Source organism: Canis lupus, chromosome 13, assembly GCF_003254725.2.
Source record: "Canis lupus dingo isolate Sandy chromosome 13, ASM325472v2, whole genome shotgun sequence".
NCBI classification, from domain to species: domain Eukaryota; kingdom Metazoa; phylum Chordata; class Mammalia; order Carnivora; family Canidae; genus Canis; species Canis lupus.
The window spans coordinates 44,127,275-44,152,513 of record NC_064255.1 but is presented as its reverse complement, the minus strand read 5'-3'; the positions used below and the strand labels follow the sequence as shown (position 1 = coordinate 44,152,513).

The window sequence follows — 25,239 nt, the reverse complement described above, 5'->3', positions numbered from 1 at the left end:
ACCCAAACATCATTTTTAACGTGCTAATTAATGACCTTTTCCTATTTATTTTGTACATTACTTTATGTGCTTATTACAAACAACTCAAAAGCTTACCTTTTTTTGCTTTTGTAATAAAGCCTAGTTTTATAGGCCTATTTAGGATTCCCAGGTGTACTGTTTAGTATGTACTAGATTTTTTTTTTTCTCTCCTCAGTACCAGTAGCGTGTGTGTTCCAGAACATAGTTTTCACCTTTATGTTACTGTAAGCCTCCTGAAAGTTAGGTTAAAATAATACAAAATAAGGTTTTGGAATTCTTTGTTGTTTGCATTACCTCTAGTGTCACTATTTCCCGCCATCAGTCCAATCAGTGAATAAACTCTTGATTTTGCTTGACATACAGGATTCCCTTCCCAAGAGGGCATTTATGGAAAATGGTCCATTTCAACTGTAGAACAAGAGTAGTTTATTTAATAATTCATTAGAGACTTAGTATGGTAACTCAAGAGAAAAAATACAGTTTTAACAATATTTCATTTTACAGTTGTGTAACTCTTCGAATTGTGATCTAATATCTATTAGAGTTGTTAAACTGTATGTATGTTTATATACAGTATAACACTGACTCTCCCCTCACCGCACAATCTATTAGAACCTTGGTAACGCTTCTCAGTATAACATTTACATGTCTTTAATTTCCAATATAAAGTTCCCGAAAGTTGTTACTTTAGTGGATCCTGGGTGGAAGATGTTAAAATTCTACATAAAATTTGACGATTACAATGTTAATTTATTTTTACATGTCTATAAACAGATAAAAGAAGCAGAAGCCAAAGCTGCTCTTGAAGAGGAAAAACGAAGACAACAGGTAACTAAACAAAATACCTAGATTTATGTCTCTTTGTATTTTTTAAAAATTTTATTTATTTATTCATGAGAGAGAGAGAGAGAGAGGCAGAGACACTGGCAGAGGGAGAAGCAGGCTCCCTGCGAGGAGCCCAACGTGGGACTCTATCCTGGGACTCCAGTATCATGACCCAAGGTGCTAAACTGCTGAGCCACCCAGGCTTCCCTCATTGTTAGTTTTTATGCAAACACATGGTGTATTCCACATACAAACCAGGAGCTGGTCAACTGTTCTCTAGACTGAAAATAATATGGTCCTACAAAACAAAAATTCTACTCATTCACTTCAGGGCAAGTATACTGAAACTCTGAAGAGGCATGAATCTTGTATATTCCCAGATATTTTGTATATTCCCAAATTTACTTCCTTGCTAGGAGCCTATGTCATCACTCACCTCAAAGTATTCTGAGTTCTGTTTTGCTGAGTTGTAGATTACAGAGTTATGTATAAAAGTGAGTGTTGTTTACCGACCAGTCACTTGCTTTCACAATTCATTGCCTTATTTCCCCTCTATATTCCTAAGTGCAGGGTTATTATCTGTACTTTGCCATATAGCAGATAACAGATACATTCCCGGTATCTTGTTTGCTTAAAATACCATATTGATTATATACTCCAAAGAGTGGTTTGACTTTCTAATAGTGACATATAATTATTTGTCATGTTGCATTTTGAGATGCTTATGCTTAGCAAAAAGGATATATTATGTGCAAACTGCCACCTTTTGAATGAGGAAATTAAAATTTGTCTGACTACAGTGGAAGACTTTAGAAATAATTTAGGTAGCAAAAAGGTGGGCAGAAATGACCTCTGATATTATATGGTTCTATAAAGTTGATTTGCCTAACATTCCAAAATGAGTTATCAGAGCTATTATACTAGAACATGAATTGACAGGAAGCCTGGGGAGGTTAACTTATTAGGAATAGTTCAGGGTGAACCTATTTCTCCTTTTTATAAACCATTTAATTGGAAATATTAAATATATTTCCTATTCACTGACCTTTTAAATAGTGTATAGAACATAATTTAAACTGTAAATGATGACTATGGGTCATTATTAAAGCATCAGTTATTTTACTGGGTCAGTTCTCAAGTTTGGCTGTTTGATGTATTTTGATCTTCTCCGTTTCAGCAACAACCTGAGAATATTCTGACATTTTGGTTCATTGACAAATGCTACTGTGTTAAGTGTAGGAGTAGGGCATCTTCAAATGTGCTTTATAGGCAAAGTAATAGGTTAACTGAAGTTTGTACAGTTGACTCTTGAACAACACAGGTTTAATCAGTTTAAGCTGCGAGGATCCACTTAATATGTCACTTCTTTTCAGTACCTACAATGCAGTCCTATAAGTGTATTTTCTCTTCCTTATGGTTTTCTTTTCTCTAGCTTACTTTATTGGAAGAATACAGTGTATGATAAATACAACATACAAAATATGTGTTAATCAACTGTTATCGGTAAACTTTCCAGTCAACAGTAGGCTATTGGTAGTTAACTTTTTGGGGAGTCAAAAGTTCTCTGTGGATTTTTGTCTCTGTGTGGAGTCAGCATCCCTGGCCCTCTACATTGCTCAAGGGTTAATTTATATTTCCTTCTGTTAAATAAACAATTATAGAATCTTGCATGGATATTACATATATATTTTAGTTGCTGACTATCCTGTTTTACAGTTCACCGTAGTGTATCATGTTATATTATTGTTTATAAAGTTAAGTTCTTAACAAGATTAAAAATCCACATTTTATAATGAGTATCATCCAGTTACCCTTTTTTAGAACCAGTTTTTATGTAATTCTACTTTCTAAAATTGTCATTTTGATTTAAAACATGAAGCATTTTTCCCTTGAATTTCTACTCTATTCTTAAATATATGTGATAATCTGGCAGTTTTTTTCCCCAACTCACTTAAATCTTTCATACAAGCTAGTAATGTTTATTATCAGCATTATAAAAAATTAGAATTTTAGGTATTTTTTACTCTCACTGGGCATCTCTTGGAACTTGCTAGAAGTTGTATATTATAGAAACCCAACAGATTAATGATGTTGAAGAACAAATATTTAGGGCACCTTGATTTAATCAGATGTTTCTGTATTTAAATAGTGCGAGAGGCACCTGGGAGGCTCAGTCAGTTGAGCATCTACCTTCTGCTCAGGTCCTGATCTTAGGCTCCTGAGATCTAGTCCCTTAGTTTGTAGTTGTAGGGGCTCCCTGCTCAGTGGGAAGTCTGCTTCTCCCTCCCCCTCTGCTCCTTCATCCCCCACCCCCTCTCATCCTCTCTCTCAAATAAATAAATCTTTAAAAAAACTAAATAAAATAAATAAATAAATAGTGTCAAAGTCAACCTTACAGTCTGAAATGATCTTCGTTACTCCCTGTTTCCCTTTCTGCTTACCCAAACTCTGAATTTGGTGAATTTAGTCCATAAATGGAGAGAGGTTTTTTTTTTTAAAGCAAATCAGTATATTTATTATATATACCATTTCTATTAAAACATTTGGCAAACTGCTTTATTTTCATCAAAGTGGAAAATTCCAAGTCAGCTTGTCAGTTCTCAAGTTTGACTGTTTTTGATGTATTTTGATCTTGTTCTCCATTTCAACAATGAATTTAATATAAATGATGCTGTTTTGATTGTTGATTTAGGCCGAACTGGAGGCTTTTGAAAATAGACTGAAAGGTCGTCGGAAGAAGAACAGGAAGAGAGACGAAGTGGCAATTGAGCTAACATTGTGGCAGAAATACAAATACTATCTCCTTCCAGCGGGTGCAGTTGTGGTTTTAGTGTTTGCATGGTACATAGCCCATGATGTGGCTTAAAAATTTTTGGTCTGTTAATATACCTCAGATTGCGTTTAGATAAGTTGTTCACTCTGGAATATTAGGAAGTATATTCTGTAGAACATACATATTCCCATTCATCTCTGTATTCTCTTCTAGCTGTTGTTAGAAGGACAGACTGTTAAGCTTTATCTTAGTTAGCACACTAGAAGTGGCAATATACCATTGTTTAATAGTAAAAGCATGACTGAAATTGTAAATATCTCATAAGGGATAGCCAGTGGCAGGGTAACATGTCGTTCAATGTGCTTCGCTGTGTTAACATCGTTGTTTCATTTACTGTTTCAAACCAACTTTGTTCTGCAAAATTAAGATAAAACTGAGCCATATATGCAGTAAAAGAAATATGTCACAATGTTTTGGTTACTTATTACAAGGTACTTTTCTTGATCATGTTTCCTGATCATGTAACTTTGTACTTAAAAAAAAAATCCTCTAAAAGACCTCTTAAATTGTAACGTGAAGCTATATAATTAGATTCTGGAAATTGGTTTATTAGTGAGAAATTTTTATCAGATACTAAAATAAACTTTTAGGTAGTGGGTCCTTAGAGGAAAATATATAATTGGTTTTTTTGTTTTGTTTTGTTTTGTTTGTTTGTTTTCTAATGAGAGGTTAGATTCCCCACATGTGGCTATTTCTTGTGTAAGAAGCATTTAACTGAAGTCTGGCATGTTTTGTAAAACGTGTGTCTTTTCCAAATAATAATACAAGAAAAACTGGTATTTATGAGCAATAGATGCTGGGCACAGGGCTTATGAGCTTTATATACTTATTCTCATGTCTTCTTACCATGATCCTGTAAGTAGATTTCAGCTGGAAATAATCAGTTCTTATGAAACAAGCTGATAGAGAAATATCAGTAAGCCAAATCTGTTTGAATTACCATTTTAAATGGTTTTGCTATTTAATTTTTGTATGATTAATGTTTTCATTAAAATTTTTCATACCAAATTTGTAACCTAGAATATTTACTATTAAAAAAATATTAAGAATATTATCTAAAATATTCAGGAGCCTATAATTTTAGGCTAGGTATTAGTATCATTGTAAAAAATCTCTAGTACTTGATGCAAAACATAGTTATTGATACTAAAAAGCATAAGAGTATGTATTAAACCTAAGTACAAAGGAGGACTTTAAACTTTGATGACTTTAATGCAAAACTTTTTAAATGTTCTGTTCATCTAGTGTTAGCTAGGCGCCCTAAACGAAAGGGCAGTCATGCCTTTCATAATAGTATTTGTGTTTTGACTTTAGATTTTGTTTCTTTTTTACCTTTCTCAATGTTAGAATACCTGGGTTGATGTTTCAGAAGCTCTAAATTAGAGCTGCTACATACAAGTCATTTCCTCACTCTCAAATGAATATTAAAGACTATGAACAACTAGGTGTCTACCTACATGGGGAGCTATTTTCATGTGTCTCAGAATCTCGGCCTAATAAACAAGCCTGAAGCCTGTTTCTTACCCGTTTGTTGGGCTTCTGTTCTGGTTGGTTTTCTTTCTAATTTGTGGGGAGGAATTTAGTGAGCAGAGGAAGGAGATTGATTGAACGAATAATAAATTAAGCTGTTTACCATTTTTTATTTACCTCATTAATTTTACACACCTATCTATTTATTTATTTATTTAATCAACAGATATATTTCCTGTGCGATAGGTGCTTTGTAGGTCCTGGGGGGGTGGGAACAGTGAGCCTTTCCCTTGGGGAGCTGCTAAGGAGCGGAAGAGGGCAGACAGGAAATAGATACACAGTAAAACAGGCTTCCTTTCACCTTTCACGTGTGTTAAAAAATAAAATGGCACAGGAGGTGATGAAAAAGGAGGTGAAAGGTCACTAGCCCTTAAGATTGGGGGGGTCCCCGCTGAGATGGGGACCTTGGAGCTGTGGCCCGAAAAACCTCCATTTGAAGATCTGAGGGAAAAGTTCATGAGGGAGGGAGGGTAGCAAGTCCCCAGTCCCTGAGCCCAAGAGACCTTGGCGAGGACTTGGGGGGCAGGGGGGGTTGTATATTCCAGTCACAGTGGGCAGCCTGGGAAGGTTGTAAGTAGGAAACAGTTGTTGTTAAGGTGACTGGCTGCCCAGAGACAGGACTGGAGGGGGCAGGGGAAGGAGCTGGGTTGGGAGGCAGCCTGGGCTGGAGGTGCTGTGATGCCCGGAGTTCCCCACCGCCTTTGAATGCCCTTGGATGAGTGGTGGCCTCCAGAATGAGCAGACAGCTGTGAGGAGGGGAAGAGGAGTGAATGAGCAGGATAGGGGAAATCAGTTCTTTAAGGTCAAAAGGAAGTTCAGTTTGGCCTAAATGCACGAATTTATTCTGAGGGAAATAAATCAATACATTTTGGCCTTTTTTGCTCCAATCTGAACCAATTAGAGAAGGACTGGAAAAGTTACCAAATAGCCGCTAGGAAACGACACAGATAAAACTGTGTCTGTGATGGCCTTTCCCTCCTACTTACTTTGCATCATTGTAAAAGTTGGATGAGCTTACTATTTGAAATTTGTGGAATGTTTATGTTGAAGTTTCTGGTTTTTCAGCTTCAACTTTTAGGGATTGGTCAGCACCTGGTGTTTGTATTTCAGTTACTTTCGCTCTTCACGTCCCAAATTAAATTCAGATAACCTCAAAAAATTGATATAATCTTTGCTGAAATTGCCAGAGGAGCTTTACTGAAGCAAAACATTGCAGACCTTTGCTTTCTGCAAAGAAGTCTGATGCTTGAACTTCATGGCTATATGAATGTTAAAAATTTTAAACACAGATCGATATCTGTGGTAATGTTCCAAGATGACCTAAAGCCCTTTGGGCTCTTCGTGTTATTTCAGATGACCCAGGTGACTCCTCCGGCTGTTACGTTTGCCCATCCTTGGGTGTTAGAAGGTGAGGCAGGTGTTTAAGCCCCGGAGCTCGAGTTGATGTCAGGCATCTGAGTCTCCTCTCTGGTCTGCGGAAATTTTCCCCTGTATTGAGTGACAGTGATTAGACCACCCTGGGCCAGTCTACTCATGTTGGTGAGCTGCACAGAGGGAAGAAGCACCTCCTAGAAGAGATGTGAATTTGGGGGCGGCGAGGGGGCAGGAGAAGCTGGGAGCCCCTCAGCTCTCCAGAGACCCTTCAGGGACAAGAGACCAGGTGTCCCCCTGGAGAGCCATTGTCATGTATTACAGAATATTGGTCTGTTGAGGAAGTTTAGGTCTCTTATTTGCTGTGCCTCCCCCGTTGCTAAGTTTCCTTTTCAATTAATGCGGAGGCATGTATGTGTGTTCCTGTGAATTACCCCCTCCAGCCTGGAACTCCACAGTCCGGATTCACTGGAGTTCAAGCACCTGTAGAGAGCCAGTCCCCTTCACCATCACCTGGCCATCCTCCGTCTTCCAGTATTTTTTTTCTCGTGTACTATGTGTCTGTTTATCGCCTCCTCTCCCTACTAGAGCATAAGCCGCGAGGGCAGGAGTGCAGTTTTGTTTACTGCCTTAGCCCTGGGCTGGAGCATGCCTAGCCACGTAGTAGATGCTGCTGTTAGTTTTCATGGGCTACCGTGGCAAATTACTGCAAATAGAATGGCTGAAACAACAAAAATGTATTTTCTCACAGTGCAGGAGGCCAGAAGTCCAAAACCAAACCGACCGTGGGATTGGTGCCTTCTGGAGACTGGAGACTGTCCCATGCCTCTCAGAAGCCAAGGCTTCCAGTTGTGAGCATCAGTCTGTGCCTTGTCCTGGTCTGTAGACCTCATCTCTACAATCCCACCTCACCTGATCTTTTTCTCTGTGTCTGTGGTCTTTTCTGTCTCCTGTAAGGACACTACACTCTGTAGTTAGGATCCACCCTGAGCCAGTATAATCTCACTTTAACTACTTACATCTACAAAGCCCCCATTTCCAAATGAGAAAGGTGACATTCTCAGGTTCCAAAGGGACATTAAATTTGGGGGATAGAGGGGAGGACACTGTTCTACCCACTACAATGCTCAATGTTGAATGAATGAATAAATGAAGTGACTCTAGGCTATAAACTCCTTGGGCATTTTTCATTACTGTCTTACTAACTATGCTGCAGAAGGTGGGGGTCAACAGGTCATTCTGGTTCCAGATTGCTTGGCTCCAATTCTGGTCCCGCCACTTCCCAGTCATGAAATCTCTCAGGCAATTACTGAACTTCTGTTAAGCCTCAGTTTCCTCTTATAAAATAGTGACAATAAACATTAGCTATTATTATGTATCTGCAGCTATTTTTTTAAAATATTTTATTTATTCATGAGAGACACACAGAGAGGCAGAGACATAGGCAGAGGCTCCTGCAGGGAGCCCGATGTGGAACTCAATCCCAGGACCCCGGGATCACAGTCTGAGCCGAAGGCAAATGCTCAACCGCTGAGCCACCCAGGCGTCCCTATCTGCAGCTATTTTAAAAGCACTTTACATCTTTAAAATTCTCACACAGCCTATGTATTCATTTTACAACAAAGGAAATCAGGTTTGTCTCAAGAATAAAAAAAAAAAAAAATGTCACCCTGTGAAGTAATTGGCACATAGCATCTAGAACATCTTAGCTATAATAATAGATACATGCGACAACCTCATAACTTGAAGACCTCTGTTACAAATTCATTCATAAACTGGAGGAAAATCTGTTGTGAACTGAGACCCCCCAGTGTTTGCTCATGTGGTTGGTCACTGTCACTGAGAGGGCACTATCCCTGGGAAGACCAGGCAAAGTGCTGGCCAAACGTGGGGGCATTTGGACAAATTGCAGTAAGGGGCCCAGGTGGTGGGGGAAACAGCACGACGTGTGTGGGGATGCTAAAAATAAAATTCCCTGAGAACTTTTTCTGGGCCAGTTCTTCTAAACTACTTCCCAAATGAAGTGGTGTATCAGAGGAGGGGATTTGTGTCCTGGTAATGTACACAGCAAATGGAGTGTCTACACGGGCTGCTTTTAACATATGCAGGATATTTTAGCGTGCAGATAACGGGTATGTTATTTTCTTCTTTTAAACTAAATAAACTCTCCCCTCCATGCCACAGGTCAACTTCTAGTTTGCCTCTTTCTTGCTCTTCAATATTTTTTAAAAGTCTGCATCTTGGGACACCAGGGTGGCTCAGTGGTTGAGCATCTGCCTTTGGCTCAGAACGTGATCCCGGGGTTCTAGGATCGAGTCCCACATCGGGCTCCCTGCATGGAGCCTGCTTCTCCCTCTGCCTCTCTCTCTCTCTCTCTCTCTCATGAATAAAAGCTTTTTTAAAAAAGTGCATCTTTACATCTCAGCTAAAAAAGTTACATTCTGAATTCCTTAGAGCTAGTCCCACATTATTTTCAAGTATCTTTCCATAGCTAATATATGTGTACATTTTTTTTTTTTATTCCACTAGACTGAAAGTTCTGTGGGGGCAGGAACTCTTATTTTGTTCATCTGGTGGCTAGCAAATCCTAAACGAGTATTAGTTGAGTGAACTAAATAAGCCGTGGGGTAGCATATCTATCTTAGCCACTGCTTGCCTATTATTCCTGGGAGGCTGGCTGCTTCTTCAAAATACTTCTTTCTTGTTCTCAAATTGCCTTCATTTGTAGTACTAATCGCTAAACAGGTCTGTAATACATACATGTAACCGAAGTTTGGTCTGTAAGATCTTCCTTTCCAGAAGTATATTCACTACCTTGAAGTTGATTTTTTTCCATAAAGCTCTTTAAGGTTTGTATTTTTTTTTCTCTTAAATTACCTAGTTAGTTGAATCTCTGCTCGAAATGCTAGACCACAAAAATTTCAAAGGGCTAGAAATGTTTCTTGTAAAGTATTTTTAAGAAACTTGCTGATGTTTGTCACTTTAAGCTGAAAAGCAAATGTGGCAAATTCTTTTAAAAAAATAATTCAAATAGGTCATTGGAGATTACTGTGCATAAAGTACTCTGGATATGTTATGAGACTTCTCATATTTTTGTGATTTCTTACATTATAAACCTTTGTTACAAAGTATATAAAAATAGATGTTTACTCTCATGCTAACAATACTTCACGTATTCTGGTGCTGTTGGTAACTAGAGCTAGTTGGTGGGTTTTTTTGTTTTTGTTTTTGTTTTGCTGGAAGGAAGCTTAAGGAATTCTTTTTTTACACCAACAGTGCAAGCAGCTTTAATTCTCACAATACAGTAGAGAAGTGGGAGAGGGACACTTGTCTACACTGGCTATCTCAAATCCACTGATGTAGCTACTTGAATTTCACAGTTCCAGCAGCACCTCCACCAGAGGGCAGAAAGTGGAAGAGAAAGGAGGTGGAAGAAATTCACGCTTGTAGAATGTTAGTAGAAACACTGAGGACTGAATCCAACTCTCCTTTTGCAAACCGAGTTAACTGTGGCTCAGATTTGCTCAAGGCCGACCTGACTGAAGAACCCCCTAGGCTCTCCATTGTCAGGCTGGTGTCCCTGCGGTGATGATGTCCCTTGGGGCAGTATTTTAGTTAAGAACACAGTCCTGAAATTACACCGCTTTTCCGGGCATCCCAGCTCAGCCCTCGCTAGCTGTAGAACTTCAGGCCGCCTACTTTGGCTCCCTAAATCCTCTTACCTCTAAAATAAACATCATAATAGCACTGACTTCCGAGAGTGGTTGCTAGAACTCTAAGCAACCACTTACTGCATGCAAGTGAATGCAAGCGAATGCAGGTACCGTGCTGAACGCAAACCTTGCCTCAGATACTAAGAGCTTAATTTTTGTGAATTATTTTAAGTCTGGATTTTAAGTCTGATGTTTGCAGAACACGTAAAATCAGTGTTAATTTTTGTGAATCATGATAAACCTGTCAGATACTGGATTTTAAGCCTGATGTTTGCAGAACAGATAAAATCTGTTTCCACCATTTTACTACACACATACAATACTTTTTACCTGTGCATTTCAGAAACAAAATACTAATTCCTCACCCCACTAATTTTACAAAGGAATACACCCTCCCGCCCCCCAGCAATCACATTCAAGGAGCAGGTGCCTGCTGCATACTCTGGTGACCGGTCGAGGCCTCCACCAGAAACACAGCGATGGATTTATTCAAAGACCTCATGAGTCAGTTTTTGGAATTTCCATTAAGATCTGGCTTGACTGAAGTTGGCTGAAAACTCATCTCTAAGAAAGGTGCAATGTACTCCCCTGGCCCCCCTCTCCCCCAAACATTTGACAACCGTCTTGGGCTCCAAATGGCCAAGTGAGCTTTACCTTGTAAACAGGTGCTGCGCCCTCCCTGCCGCTGCGTGCAGAGTGGGTGCTAGTGGAGGGCGCAGAGGGGGCAGCCCTGGGCCCCTGGGGGGCAGCCTGTGGGTGCCTCCCCGGCTGGCCCCCGGCCGGGTTTCTGGAAGCGGCCCTCGGCCACCCGTGCAGCCCTCCGCAGAGTCCCGGGCCCTCTTGCAAAAGCGGTGTGTCCCTGTCACGCGTAGCAGGAGGCAAGTTTCTATCCATCTGCCAAGAACGCTCGCCTTGGAAACGTTACAGCTTTTTCGAGAAAACAAACTCGGCCCTCCGGTGCCAGCGGCTGCAGGTATTTGGGGTTTTCCCTGGGCAGGTGGGCTCGGGCTCCGGCTACGAGGAGATGCTCCGGGATGGGATTAGGAGGCTCTTTTGCTCCCAGCTCCTCTGGTCTTCTCGCCCCTAACTTTCAAGCCCCAGCCTTGCTCCCTGCCCTCCTGGGGCGTCAGTTTGGGGCGGGGGCGGCTGGGCGCGGGGGGGGGGGGGGGGCTTCCCTCTGCCCCTGAAGGCGCGCTTGTTTGGCTGCGAGGAGGTGGGGTTGCGGAGCGCCGGCCCCCGAGGGCTCTCCCGGCGGGACCCGCAGTGGCCGAGGGGAGGGTGCGCCGGGGCGGGGGGGGCTGTCCCGCACACACGCGGGCCCCGTCCTGCAGCGTGGCTTGGGCCTCCCGAGGCGGCGGCCGGGGTCCGAGCGGCCCGCGGGACCGGGACATGCTCTGCGCGCCGCGGCCCCCCGCGCTGCCCCGGGCACAGCGCCACCGCCCCGCCGCGGCCGCCGACCAGGTAGGGCCGCGCCCCGCGCCCCCCGCGCCCCGCGCCCCCCGCGCCCCCGCCCCCGCCGTCGGTGGGAGCCCCCGCCCCGCGCCGAGCTCCCGGCCGGTCGGCGCAGGGTCTGCGGCGGACTTTCCGTCGGCGTCCGGGTCCCTGGGTCCCGGCGATCCGCTGGGTCCCGGGGGTTCGCTGAGTCCCGGGGGGTCCGCTGGGTCCCGGGGCTCCGCTGGGTCCCGGGGGTCCGCTGAGTCCCGGGGGGTCCGCTGGGTCCCGGGGCTCCGCTGGGTCCCGGGGGATCCGCTGGGTCCCGGGGGATCCGCTGGGTCCCGGGGGGTCCGCTGGGTCCCAGGGGTCCGCGTTCCCGCGGGGTCCTTCCCCGGCCCGGCGCCCCGCACGCCGCCCGTGCACTGGGCTCCCCCGGCGGGGCTGCAGCACGAGCCGTCGGCTCGACCCCCAGGACCCCCGCCCCCCCAGGGGCTGCAGCAGGAGCCGTCGGTCTGCCCCCCACCCCAGGACCCCCGCCCCCCCCAGGGGCTGCAGCAGGAACCGTCTGCGACCCCCAGGACCCCCGCCCCTCCACCCCCGGCCCGAGGGGCTGCAGCACGAGCCGTCGGACCCCCCCACCCCAGGGACCCCCGGCCCCCCCGCAGGGCTGCAGCAGGAGCCATCCGCCCAGCCCTCCCCAGGACCCCTGGCCCTCCCACCCCCACCCCCACCGCAGGGGCTGCAGCACAAGCCGTCGGCCCGGCCTCCCTCCGGGGGACCCCGCGGGGCAGCCCGGCCGCCCGGACCCCAGCGCGCCCCACCGGTCCCGGAGCCCCCGCTGCGCTCGCCTCCCCGCCACCGCGGCCGCCCGGGCTCACTGCGCGCTCGGCCTCCGCCCCGCGTCCCCCGCGTCCCCCGCGACCCCGCGTCCCCCGCGCACCTCGGGCCCCGGCGCCGGCCTGGGGTGGGGGGCTCGGGGCGCGCCCCGGGAAGGGCCCGCGCTGCGCCTAGTTGGGGGCGGGGGGAGCATCCTCGCCGGCCGAGTCCCCAGGAGCAGGGCCGACCTGCGCCCGCATCCCGCGGGGACCCTGTCCTGTCCTGTCGGGCTCCGGGGGCGCGGGGCCGAGGAGCGCGGAGCAGGTGGCCGCCGCCGCCCGGGAGCCTCGGGACCGCACGGAGAAGCCCCATCCTGGTCTCCGCGGTCTGCAGCGGGGACGGCGGGGGGCGGGGGGTGACTTACTGAGGGAAGCAAAGCTACAGGGGAACGAACTGCAAAGGAAAGAGGCTGCAAAACACTGGTTCTGGGCATAACCCGGAGGCGACGAGAAGAAGCGATGCTTTAAAAAAAAAAAAAAAAAAGTCCCAAGTTGCATTTTTTGTTGCAGTCACAACACGACATTCCACCTGCCTGTGTGTATTGTTTGGTGCCCAATAGTTTTGTTTGGTTGTGAAATGATGCTAAACAGGAGCCCCCTACCCCCAACCCGATTCCTGGGGATTGAGAGGTTAGGCTGGACAGCGGTGTAGACATATGGGAGACTGGGGCGGGGCGGTCAGGTTTTCCCTAGAATCCTTTCCAGGATTGCACTTTGCCAGGTGTTGCACTCGAGTGAACTATTTCTAGAGCCGTTTAGGGTGTGGAATCCCATCAACCTCAGAACCTCAGGATGCTGCAAAGCTTGATTTAGGGGAAGGGGCATCTTCCCAGAAACTTCCTTGAAGGAGAGGCTGACAGTCCGAGGAGGAACGCCTCCATTAACCTTCCAGGAGGTTAAAGAGACAAATAATAATTGCTTCCTTCATCTCATTGAGTGTATTTCCAGGCATAGGGAAACTTTTTTTTTTTTTTTTTTAAGATGCAAAATGAATTCCGCGGGAAACCTTCCTCCTAATGCTGCGGTGATCTTGGCAGCGATAGCCGGAAGGCATCAGAGCCTCCACCACACACCAGCTGCAGCTTCATCTTGGAGGAGATTGCAGCCCGGGAGCTCTGTTGCCCTGTGGGCACCTCAGCGGCCCCTCCCCACTGCGGGGAGGCGGTCAGGAAGGAGGCTGGGGGAGGCTGGGCAACCGCACATATATTCCAGCCAGTCGGCATCCTCACGCTCTGAGATCCGAATGTTCGGATCTCCCTCCTGTTCACCCCGACGCGGTTGTTCATCTTTCCTCTTTCCCTTCCCTCTAGCCTCCCTTGCCATCAAGAACTAAGGACTTGCAGCTTTGGGGTTTCTGAGCGCCTCTACCGCTGGGGAATGACCAGGAAAGTTGGGCTGCAGAATTTTCCTGAATGAGTCCAAGCAGAAAGGTTCCTTGCATGTGCCACTTCGGTCTTAATAAGTTGACTGGCGAGCAAGCATCACTGCATCCCGTTGGCCCCATCCCAGTGTTTGGCCTTGCGCTTGGCTTGGCCGAGTGAAAAATGGGGCTGGCCGGCTGGAGGATAGTGGCCTGTACGGACCCCTAGAGCCACAGGGGGTTCTCAAGCAACCTCCGGACTCAGCCTGTCGAACATCTGCTCAGACACATGCACGTGCGCGCGCGCACACACACACACGCTTTTGTGCTTCCGACTATTCCATGAGGGTAGCAATGGAAGGACTCACGAGAATGAAAGCTGCTGTTAGCTTAGTTGGACCTTGGAGATGAGAGTATGGATTTTGGTGTCTAAACAAAATTCAAATCTTGGGCTTGACCCCTTAAAAGCTGCAAGGCTGGGGTGCCTGGGTGGTTCAGAGGTTGAGCCTCTGCCTTTGGCTTAGGGCGTGACCCCTGACCCACAGGGAGCCTGCTTCTCCCTCTGCCTATGTCTCTGTCTCTTGGCTCTCTTTCTCTCTCTCCCTCTCTCTCTCTGTGTTATCTTTCATGAATAAATAAATAAGATCTTAAAAAAAAAAAAAGCTCCAAGGCTCTGGACAGGTCCTATACTCCGGTTGAACCTTAATATCTTCATCCAGTATGTGGGGATGACAGTACTGACCACTTACAGGAACGCCGTGAGGATTAGGGGAATGGATACGTCCTCGAAATACTGTCCATAATAGTTGTACGTTCTGTGAAGCCTCCCTAACCTTTACTTACAGGGCTGGGCCCACCTCAGACCCAACGGGTCATCAGGCTTTTCTCCGCAGCCGGACTTCTGTGACTAAAGCTGTGCTCTCCCATGGAGGAGCTGCTGGTCACACACGTTGTTGTTTAGTTGATGTCATTTAAATTCATTAAAATTAAATCAAATTAAAAATTTAGTTCTTCAGTCTCCCAGACCCTCTCAAGGGCTTAATCACCAGTGACCAGTGGTTACCGTATTATGTTGATGAAACGTCTTTTTCAATGTGGAATGTCCTCTTGAGCTTCCATTTACTTGAGTGATAATTTAATGAGGTTCTTGGATGATACGCTTTTTCCGTCCAGAGCCTCCTGTTGCTTCTTTTCTTCCCGAGGAGTGGTTTTGTAGAGCGTTGGCGTCTTTGACGTTGCCGGGGCATTTGTTGAATGGTGAAGGGCCAGATCCCTTGGTAAGTCAAGTGTGAACTAGCCACCAAATCCTTGGGCATTCTTCCCTCGGCCTTGATGACTTTTGCTAACTTGTTCTTTTCCCTTCGCAATGAGCTTGACAGTGAGCGGTTTCCCAGTTTTAGGGCAGAAACTCTAAGAGAATAGAGGGAGGCTCCTCTCTCTCCCTCGTACCCTCATGCGTTGATTTTTTTCTTCTTACAAGAATGACAAACTACAACACTAGGCTCAACGTCTGCATCAAAGTCCACTGAGCATGCTCAATTTATTGAGATTCGAAACTAGTACCAGCACCCTAGTCTGTAGGACCCCTTCCTGAACCTAGCACCGTTTGACACGCTGTATGTTTTACCTCTTTATGTTGATTGCTTTTTTTAATTTATTTTTTATTGGTGTTCAATTTACCAACATACAGAAAAACCCCCAGTGCCCGTCACCCATTCACTCCCATCCCCCACCCTCCTCCCCTTCTACCACCCCTAGTTCTTTTCCCAGAGTTAGCAGTCTTTACGTTCTGTCTCCCTTTCTGATATTTCCCACACATTTCTTCTCCCTTCCCTTATATTCCCTTTCACTATTATTTATATTCCCCAAATGAATGAGAACATATAATGTTTGTCCTTCTCTGACTGACTTGCTTCACTCAGCATAATACCCTCCAGTTCCATCCACGTTGAAGCAAATGGTGGGTATTTGTCATTTCTAATGGCTGAGGAATATTCCATTGTATACATAAACCACATCTTCTTTATCCATTCATCTTTCGATGGACACCGAGGCTCCTTCCACAGCTTGGCTATTGTGGCCATTGCTGATAGAAACATCGGGTTGCAGGTGTCCCTGCGTTTCATTGCATCTGTATCTTTGGGGTAAATCCCCAACAGTGCAATTGCAGGGTCGTAGGGCAGGTCTATTTTTAACTCTTTGAGGAACCTCCACACAGTTTTCCAGAGTGGTTGCACCAGTTCACATTCCCACCAACAATGTAAGAGGGTTCCCTTTTCTCCACATCCTCTCCAACATTTGTGGTTTCCTGCCTGGTTAATTTTCCCCATTCTCACTGGGGCGAGGTGGGATCTCATTGTGGTTTTGATTTGTATTTCCCTGATGGCAAGTGATGCAGAGCATTTTCTCATGTGCGTGTTGGCCATGTCTATGTCTTCCTCTGTGAGATTTCTCTTCATGTCTTTTGCCCATTTTATGATTGGATTGTTTGTTTCTTTGGTGTTGAGTTTAATAAGTTCTTTATAGATCTTGGAAACTAGCCCTTTATCTGATATGTCATTTGCAAATATCTTCTCCCACTCTGTAGGTTGTCTTTGAGTTTTGTTGACTGTATCTTTTGCTGTGCAAAAGCTTCTTATCTTGATGAAGTCCCAATAGTTCATTTTTGCTTTTGTTTCTTTTGCCTTCGTGGATGTATCTTGCAAGAAGTTACTGTGGCCGAGTTCAAAAAGGGTGATGCCTGTATTCTCTAGGATTTTGATGGAATCTTGTCTCACATTTAGATCTTTCATCCATTTTGAGTTTATCTTTGTGTATGGTTAAAGAGAGTGGTCTAGTTTCATTCTTCTGCATGTGGATGTCCAATTTTCCCAGCACCATTTATGAAGAGACTGTCTTTCTTCCAATGGATAGTCTTTCCTCCTTTATCGAATATTAGTTGACCATAAAGTTCAGGGTCCACTTCTGGGTTCTCTATTCTGTTCCACTGATCTATGTGTCTGTTTTTGTGCCAGTACCACACTGTCTTGATGACCACAGCTTTGTAGTACAACCTGAAATCTGGCATTGTGATGCCCCCATCTATGGTTTTATTTTTTAAAATTCCCCTGGCTATTCGGGGTCTTTTCTGATTCCACACAAATCTTAAAATAATTTGTTCTAACTCTCTGAAGAAAGTCCATGGTATTTTGATAGGGATTGCATTAAACGTGTATATTGCACTGGGTAACATTGACATTTTCACAATATTAATTCTGCCAATCCATGAGCATGGAATATTTTTCCATCTCTTTGTGTGTTCCTCAATTTCTTTCAGAAGTGTTCTATAGTTTTGAGGGTATAGATCCTTTACATCTTTGGTGAGGTTTATTCCTAGGTATCTTATGCTTTTGGGTGCAATTGTAAATGGGATTGACTCCTTAATCTCTCTTTCTTCAGTCTCATTGTTAGTGTATAGAAATGCCACTGATTTCTGGGCATTTATTTTGTATCCTGCCACGCTACCGAATTGCTGTATGAGTTCTAGCAATCTTGGGGTGGAGACTTTTGGGTTTTCTATGTAGAGTATCACGTCATCGGCGAAGAGGGAGAGTTTGACTTCTTCTTTGCCAATTTGAATGCCTTTAATGTCTTTTTGTTGTCTGACTGCTGAGGCTAGGACTTCCAGTACTATGTTGACTAGCAGTGGTGAGAGTGGACATCCCTGTCTCATTCCTGATCTTAGGGGAAAGGCTCCCAGTGCTTCCCCACTGAGAATGATATTTGCTGTGGGCTTTTCATAGATGGCTTTTAAGATGTTGAGGAATGTTCCCTCTATCCCTACACTCTGAAGAGTTTTGATCAGGAATGGATGCTGTATTTTGTCAAATGCTTTCTCTGCATCTAATGAGAGGATCATATGGTTCTTGGTTTTTCTCTTGCTGATATGATGAATCACATTGATTGTTTTACGGGTGTTGAACTGGCCTTGTGTCCCGGGGATAAATCCTACTTGGTCATGGTGAATAATTTTCTTAATGTACTGTTGGATCCTATTGGCCAGTATCTTGTTGAGAATTTTTGCATCCATGTTCATCAGGGATATTGGTCTGTAATTCTCCTTTTTGGTGGGGTCTTTGTCTGGTTTTGGAATTAAGGTGATGCTGGCCTCATAGAACGAATTTGGAAGTACTCCATCTCTTTCTATCTTTCCAAACAGCTTTAGGAGAATAGGTATGGTTTCTTCTTTAAACGTTTGATAAAATTCCCCTGGGAAGCCATCTGGCCCTGGACTCTTGTGTCTTGGGAGGTTTTTGATGACTGCTTCAATTTCCTCCCTGGTTATTGGCCTGTTAAGGTTTTCTATTTCTTCCTGTTCCAGTTTTGGTAGTTTGTGGCTTTCCAGGAATGCGTCCATTTCTTCTAGATTGCCTAATTTATTGGTGTATAGCTGTTCATAATATGTTTTTAAAATCGTTTGTATTTCCTTGGTGTTGGTAGTGATCTCTCCTTTCTCATTCATGATTTTATTAATTTGAGTCTTCTCTCTCTTCTTTTTAATAAGGCTGGCTAAAAAAAAAATAATAAGGCTGGCTAATGGTTTATCTATCTTATTAATTCTTTCAAAGAACCAACTCCTGGTTCTGTTGATCTGTTCCACAGTTCTTCTGGTCTCAATTTCGTTGAGTTCTGCTCGAATCTTTATTAACTCCCTTCTTCTCCTGGGTGTAGGATCTATTTGCTGTTTTTTCTCTAGCTCCTTTATATGTAAGGTTAGCTTTTGTATTTGAGTTCTTTCCAGTTTTTGAATGGATGCTTGTATTGCGATGTATTTCCCCCTTAGGGCTGCTTTTGCTGCATCCCAACGATTTTGAATGGTTGTATCTTCATTCTCATTAGTTTCCATGAATCTTTTTAATTCTTCCTTAATTTCCTGGTTGACCCTTTCATCTTTTAGCAGGATGGTCCTTAACCTCCACGTGTTTGAGGTCCTTGCAAACTTCTTGTTGTGATTTAGTTCTAATTTCAAGGCATTATGGTCTGAGAATATGCAGGGGACGATCCCAATCTTTTGGTAGCGGTTCAGACCCGATTTGTGACCCAGTATGTGGTCTATTCTGGAGAAAGTTCCATGCGTACTTGAGAAGAATGTGTATTCAGTTGAGTTTGGATGTAAAGTTCTGTAGATATCTGTGAAATCCATCTGGTCCAGTGTATCATTTAAAGCTCTCGTTTCTTTGGAGATGTTGTGCTTAGAAGACCTATCGAGTATAGAAAGAGCTAGATTGAAGTCACCAAGTATAAGTGTATTATTATCTAAGTATTTCTTCACTTTGGTTATTAATTGGTTTATATATTTATATTTGGCAGCTCCCACATTCGGGGCATATATATTGAGGATTGTTAAGTCCTCTCGTTGGATAGATCCTTTAAGTATGAGATAGTGTCCCTCTTCATCTCTCACTACAGTCTTCAGGGTAAATTTTAGTTTATCTGATATAAGGATGGCTACCCCTGCTTTCTTTTGAGGACCCTTCGAATGGTAAATGGTTCTCCAACCTTTTATTTTCAGGCTGTAGGTGTCCTTCTGTCTAAAATGAGTCTCTTGTAGACAGCAAATAGATGGGTCCTGCTTTTTTATCCACTCTGAAACCCTGTGCCTTTTGATGGGGTCATTAAGCCCGTTCACGTTCAGAGTTACTATTGAAAGATATGAGTTTAGTGTCATCATGATATCTATTCAGTCCTAGTTTTTGTGGATTGTTCCACTGAACTTCTTCTTAAAGAGGAATTTTAAGAGTCCCCCTTAAAATTTCTTGCAGAGCTGGTTTGGAGGTCACACATTCTTTCAGTTCCTGCCTGTCTTGGAAGCTCTTTATCTCTCCTTCCATTTTGAATGAGAGCCTTGCTGGGTAAAGTATTCTTGGTTGCATGTTCTTCTCATTTAGGACCCTGAATATATCCTGCCAGCCCTTTCTGGCCTGCCAGGTCTCTGTGGAGAGGTCTGCTGTTACCCTAATACTCCTCCCCATAAAAGTCAGGGATTTCTTGTCTCTTGCTGCTTTAAGGATCTTCTCTTTATCTTTGGAATTTGCAAGCTTCGCTATTAAATGTCAAGGTGTTGAACGGTTTTTATTGATTTTAGGGGGGGATCTCTCTATTTCCTGGATCTGAATGCCTGTTTCCCTTCCCAGATTAGGAAAGTTTTCAGCTAGAATTTGTTCAAATACATAATCTGGCCCTCTGGCCCTTTCGGCGCCCTCGGGAACCCCAATTAAACGTAGGTTTTTCTTCCTCAGGCTGTCGTTTATTTCCCTTATCTATCTTCATGGTCTTTTAATTGTTTGTCTCTTTTTTCCTCAGTTTCCCTCTTTGCTATCAACTTGTCTTCTATGTCACTCGTTCTTCCACCTCGTTAACCCTCGTTGTTAGGACTTCTAGTTTGGATTGCATCTCATTCAATTGATTTTTAATTTCTGCCTGATTAGCTCTAAATTCTGCAGTCATGAAGTCTCTTGAGTCCTTTATGCTTTTTTCTAGGGCCACCAGTAGCTGTATAATAGTGCTTCTGAATTGGCTTTCTGACATTGAATTGTAATCCAGATTTTGTAACTCTGTGGGAGAGAGGACTGTTTCTGATTCTTTCTTTTGAGGTGAGGTTTTCCTTCTAGTCATTTTGTTCAGTGCAGAGTGGCCAAAAAGCAAATTGTATTGGGAAAAGGAGAAAAAGAGAGGAGAGAAAGAAGGAAAGAAAAGAGAAAGAGAAAAAAAAAGGAAGAAAAAAAAAGAAGAAAAAGAAAAAGGGAAAAAAAGGGTGGGGGAAGGAAAAAATCAAAAAGCAAAACAAAACAAAACAAAACAAAACAAAAAACAAAAAACAAAAAACCCACGGGGGAGTATCTTCTGATTCTGTATACTTTAAGTCCCTTGACTTCCCCTGGAAGTTGTCCGTCCTAGCTGGTGTTCTGGGGGAGGGGCCTGCTGTGCTGATTTTCAGGTGTTAGCACTTGGGGGAGCTGCTGTGCCCCTGCCTGGTGCAGGGCTCAGTGGGGGTTGTTTACCCCGTGAGGCCCCAGGAGGAACAACCACAGTGGCGGGGCCAACTCTGGAAACCTGGATTCAGCTCCGGCAGTAACTCCGGAGCTCTCCGTCTGCAGGGCCTGGAGGCTCCGGGGCGGGGCCGCTGATCTCAGCTCGGGGCAGGAGCGTCCTTGCGGTCCTGGGCCCTCCTGGCCTCTGCCTGTCCCGGGGGAGGCCGGATCCTGGGCTGTGTCCTGGCGCCCTGTGCTCCGGGGCCTGCGCTGGTGGATTCGCGCTCCCGCCCCGCAGCCCCCTCCGCGGAGCCGCCCCCGAGCCCCCCGAGCCGCTCCCGCCCCGCAGCCCCCTCCGCGGAGCCGCCCCCGAGCCCCCCCGAGCTGCTCCCGCCCCGCAGCCCCCTCCGCGGAGCCTCTTCCTCCGCCCTCTCCCCTCCCCACTCCGAGCTGCTCCGGGCCCCGCCATGCGCGCCAGCCCTTAGGGAGCTCGGCGCACTCTCCCGGGGCGCAGGTGTCTGTTAGTGTCCGTGGGAGCCCGAGGGCATCCCCGCCCTCCTGGGTCCTGCTCCACCTCCCTGCGAGCCCCTTTCCGCCCGGGAAGGTCGGTGCAGCTCCTGCGTCTCCGGGACGGGGCTCTCCTGTCCTGGGGACCCTCGCCCCGGCCTCAGCCCGGCTCCTCGCGGGGCCCTCCCCCTTGGAGGCCTTTGTTTTTTTATTTCTTTTTTCCGTCTTCCTACCTTGATAGAAGCGCCAACTCTTCTCACTGTAGCATTCCAGGTGTTCTCTCTTTAATTCTCAGGCCGAATTCATAGATTTTCAGGGTAATTTGAAGGTTTTGTAGGTAATTTGGTTGGGACAGGTGATTTGGAGACCCTACTCTTCCGCCGTCTTGCCCCTCCTCCTGTTGATTGCTTTCTGCGTCCTCCTCCTACGATCCTCCTAGCGATCAAAGCCCCCATAAGCCAAGATGTTTCTGTGTTTCTGTTCGTTGCAGAAGAATGCCTTGGTGGGTACTTGGTACTAGTGATTATTTGTGAATGAGAGACCCTACAGACGTGTATTTGGAGCAAGGAGTTAGATGCTGGGATAGAGGGATGCTGCGTCCGTTTCCAAGGACTCTGTAACCAATAACCACACACTGTGTGGCTTAACACAACAGAGACTTACTCACTCACAGCTCTGCAGGTTACAAATCCAAAATCAAACTGTCAGCAGGGCCTGTCCCATGACGGTTCTAAGGAAGAGTCTTTCCACCCCTCTTCTAGTTTTTGGCGATTGCTGGCAATCCTTGGCATTTCTTGGCCCATAGCTGCATCACTCCGGGCTCTGCCTTCATAGCCTCTCTTCCCTGTGCCTTATTCTCAGGATGCCTGTCATAGTTGCTTTAGGGCTGACCCTGATCCAGTATGACCTCACCCTACATAAGCACAAAGTCACAACCCTATTTCCAAGTAAGGTCACCTTCTGAGATTCCAGTGGACATCAGTTTTGGGGGACACGATTCAAGCCGGTCCCAATGCTTGGATAGGTAATCCTTTCCCTGCCTGCACTCCTAACGCCCTAGAGGCTGATTTTTGTTTCTGGGGTTCAGCTAAGTCTGCTTTATACTAAACACAGTCCACAATGGTTGTTATTCTCTGGACAGATCATCACCGTGCAGGTTGGGAGGTGGTGTCTGCTTTCCCCGTGGGGTGGGGGGCTGGAGAGGGGGTACTTGGGGTGGCTCCTCTTGGATGGCTGCAACTGCTGCCCGCGCTGGGCTGTGGCTTCCCGGCCCCGGCTCCTGTCCTGCTCCCTCTGCGCCCCGGGAGAGCCACTGCTGGCCTAGGGCCTGGCCCTCCTGCTTGCCGGGCCATCGCGCTCTGCAGCTGGGGTTGCTCAGCTCCGAGCTCCACCCAGTGGGGCCTATAGATTATGATTTTCTGCTCAGCCCTCTGCCCAGCAGCCGCTTGAATGTGCTCCTGGAGATGCGTGCAGGCCATCGGAGCGGGGTGACAGGCGGGTGGCAGTGCCAGCTCGGGTGCAGGTGCTCCTGCAGGTGATCCTCTTGCTGCCCAGCATCAGCGCTGAGGCTCTGCCGGTGGCTCAGGACACCTGTGCAGACAGGCGAGGTGGCCCACAGTTTGGCTTAGCAGTTGCCCAGAAAGTACGGGGCTGAGTGGCAAAGAACACTTGGGTGCCCTTCAGTCGTGCCCAGCCCGGGACCCCCTTGAGCCCTGAGGCTGACAGTGTTTGAGGAGCACCTTTTATTTCCAGCCGTTGGGAGCCTTTTTTTCTTCTTTTTTTGGCACATCAACAACTTAAGAACTTGTCACATGCCATTGAGCCTTTGATTTTTTCTTTTGCAAAATTATGATTTCATTTGTCTTTCTCCTGCATCACTTGTATTGCTACTATTCCTAGGAAATGGTATCATTAATGGAATAATATTAATGAAGATGCATTTGCTAACACATATTGCTGATGGAAATGTTACATAGTAGGAAAACCATTGCTTCATCCCTTTTTTTGGCGGGGGGAGCCTTTTAAAGGAAGATCTCTATGCGGCTGTGAAAGTGAAGCACGTCAGTCTCTCCGAAGCCCGGGGGCCATCCTGCTGAGGTGTCCCTGTAGCATGGAAAAGGTTATAGCGTCCGGAAATCCTACCTTGGGGGTTGCCCAGACCCCACAGGTAGTGAAAAATCTCTATGAACACTTGCACGTGAATTTTTCTGGCCAGGGCACCCTAATCCCCCAAGAAGTTAAGAGTCATGTACGTACAGACCCACATCACCCCGCCTGATGAGCATCAGCCACACAGCCTGGGCAGCAAGAGGAATAATAGACTCATGCCCCCAGTCCGCTCACATGTCTACACCGGCATGGTACTAGGCACTGGGGCCCACCGGCGGCGAAACACAAGGATTCACACACACGTGGAACCTGGTCTCTAACTAAGCGCCACCGCACACTGAATCAGGAGCACAGGGGAGAGCGATGATCTAAGTAGCATGAGTCCCTTTGCCTGTCATTTGACTTAGCGCCCAGGAGTGAGAGCCCAAGGTAAGAGAAGGGAGTCCACCATTGGCTTCAGAACACGGGGGCCTTTATGTGTATCCACGTCGCCGGCCTCCGTGTGACCCCGTGTTCAAAGATTTGTGCCTTCCTGTCCTGCAACCTCAAGGCAATCAGTTAATCTTGCTGCTCAGCTGATGAGCCTGTTCCATCTCTGGGGGGTTTACTGACCCGAGAGTGGTGGTAGTCTCCAGGGTGGCACTTTCCAAAAGACTTTTCAAGGATGGCTGTGACCATATGTGATCCTCACCTCGGAGCGCCCATTCCGGAGCCTTCTCCTGCAAGCAAGGTGTCACTCCTCGGTAGTGTGGTTTGGAGATCAAAGCTGTATTATTTTACTTCAAGGTATTTCTCTGTGATCATTCAGAACAATTTTGTCCAATTCGAACAAAAGCAGAGAAGCACAGATGGGAGTCCTAGTCCTCATCTGATACTGAGTTGCTTGGAGACCTTACAGAAGCCAGTTACCCTGTTTGATCCCGGGGTCCTCATAGGTAAAATGAGATAGTTGGACTAGACACCCTCCGAGGTTTCTAGGTCTAAAAGCTGAAGTGTTGGGTGCCTGGGTGGCTCAGCGGTTGAGCATCTGCTTTCGGCTCAGGGTGTGACCTGGGGGTCCCGGGTTCGAGTCCCGCATCAGGCTCCTCTGCCTGTGTCTCTGCCTCTCTCTCTGTGTCTCACATGAATAAATAAACAAAATCTTAAAAAAAAAAAAAAAGCTGAAGTGTTAAGGTGCAAGCAGTGCATTGTACCTTTTCTTCCTTCCCTTGCCTCTTCTTTTTCTGACATTTGAGAAGTGCTGTCCGGGGAAGAGGCATCCTAGCGGACTTTCTTTGTGGGTCTTTTTGCTGATTCTTCTTATGGTGACCATCCACCAAAGAGCAGAATTGCCTGTTCAACCCCAAAAAAGACTGATCAGATGAAATCTGATCACCAGATCACCAGAGCCCTGATTTGTTCAAGGCTACAAGTCAGCGGCGAGCACTTCACCCACGCATGCCGCTTGTGAGTGGTGGAGAGAGTGGAGCAAGACAGTCCCGGCTGCTGGGGTTCTCCAACAGATGGCCCGGGATCAAGTTGGGAGCCAGGTACGCCTCGGGGTATAGCTGAGGAGCAGTTTGACACGGGAGAAAAATCATCTTCCATTTAAGGAAGGTAGGACATCCACTCCTCCGTACTCAGTTAAGAAACAAACAAACAAATAAATAAA

General features: G+C 46.0%; 2 protein-coding genes and 1 long non-coding RNA gene across 5 annotated transcripts in view; 2 read left to right on the top strand and 1 right to left on the bottom strand.

Moving 5' to 3' along the window:
• The window catches only part of NFXL1 (nuclear transcription factor, X-box binding like 1), a 71,600-nt gene extending 66,398 nt beyond the window's left edge, over positions 1 to 5,202 (top strand). For both annotated transcript variants that reach the window (XM_049092938.1, XM_035714959.2), the window contains exons 22-23: positions 796 to 849; positions 3,539 to 5,202. In XM_049092938.1, coding sequence (XP_048948895.1) covers positions 796 to 849; positions 3,539 to 3,712 — 228 coding nt within the window. In that variant the 3' untranslated portion in view covers positions 3,713 to 5,202. The remainder of the gene's footprint in view (positions 1 to 795; positions 850 to 3,538) is intronic.
• LOC125752355 (uncharacterized) overlaps positions 1 to 11,417 on the bottom strand; it is a 64,732-nt gene extending 53,315 nt beyond the window's left edge. The window contains exons 1-2 of one of the 2 annotated variants that reach the window (XR_007401665.1): positions 10,948 to 11,417; positions 316 to 429 (exon numbers count right to left, since the gene is read on the bottom strand). This is a non-coding gene — a long non-coding RNA (uncharacterized LOC125752355). The remainder of the gene's footprint in view (positions 1 to 315; positions 430 to 10,947) is intronic. The other variant, XR_007401664.1, reaches the window with a different exon arrangement.
• A 156-nt stretch (positions 11,418 to 11,573) lies between these two features.
• The window catches only part of CORIN (corin, serine peptidase), a 235,033-nt gene continuing 221,367 nt past the window's right edge, over positions 11,574 to 25,239 (top strand). Inside the window, 1 exon segment of the mRNA XM_035714411.2 lies at positions 11,574 to 11,754. Within this exon segment, the coding sequence (XP_035570304.2) occupies positions 11,683 to 11,754 (72 nt within the window). The 5' untranslated portion in view covers positions 11,574 to 11,682.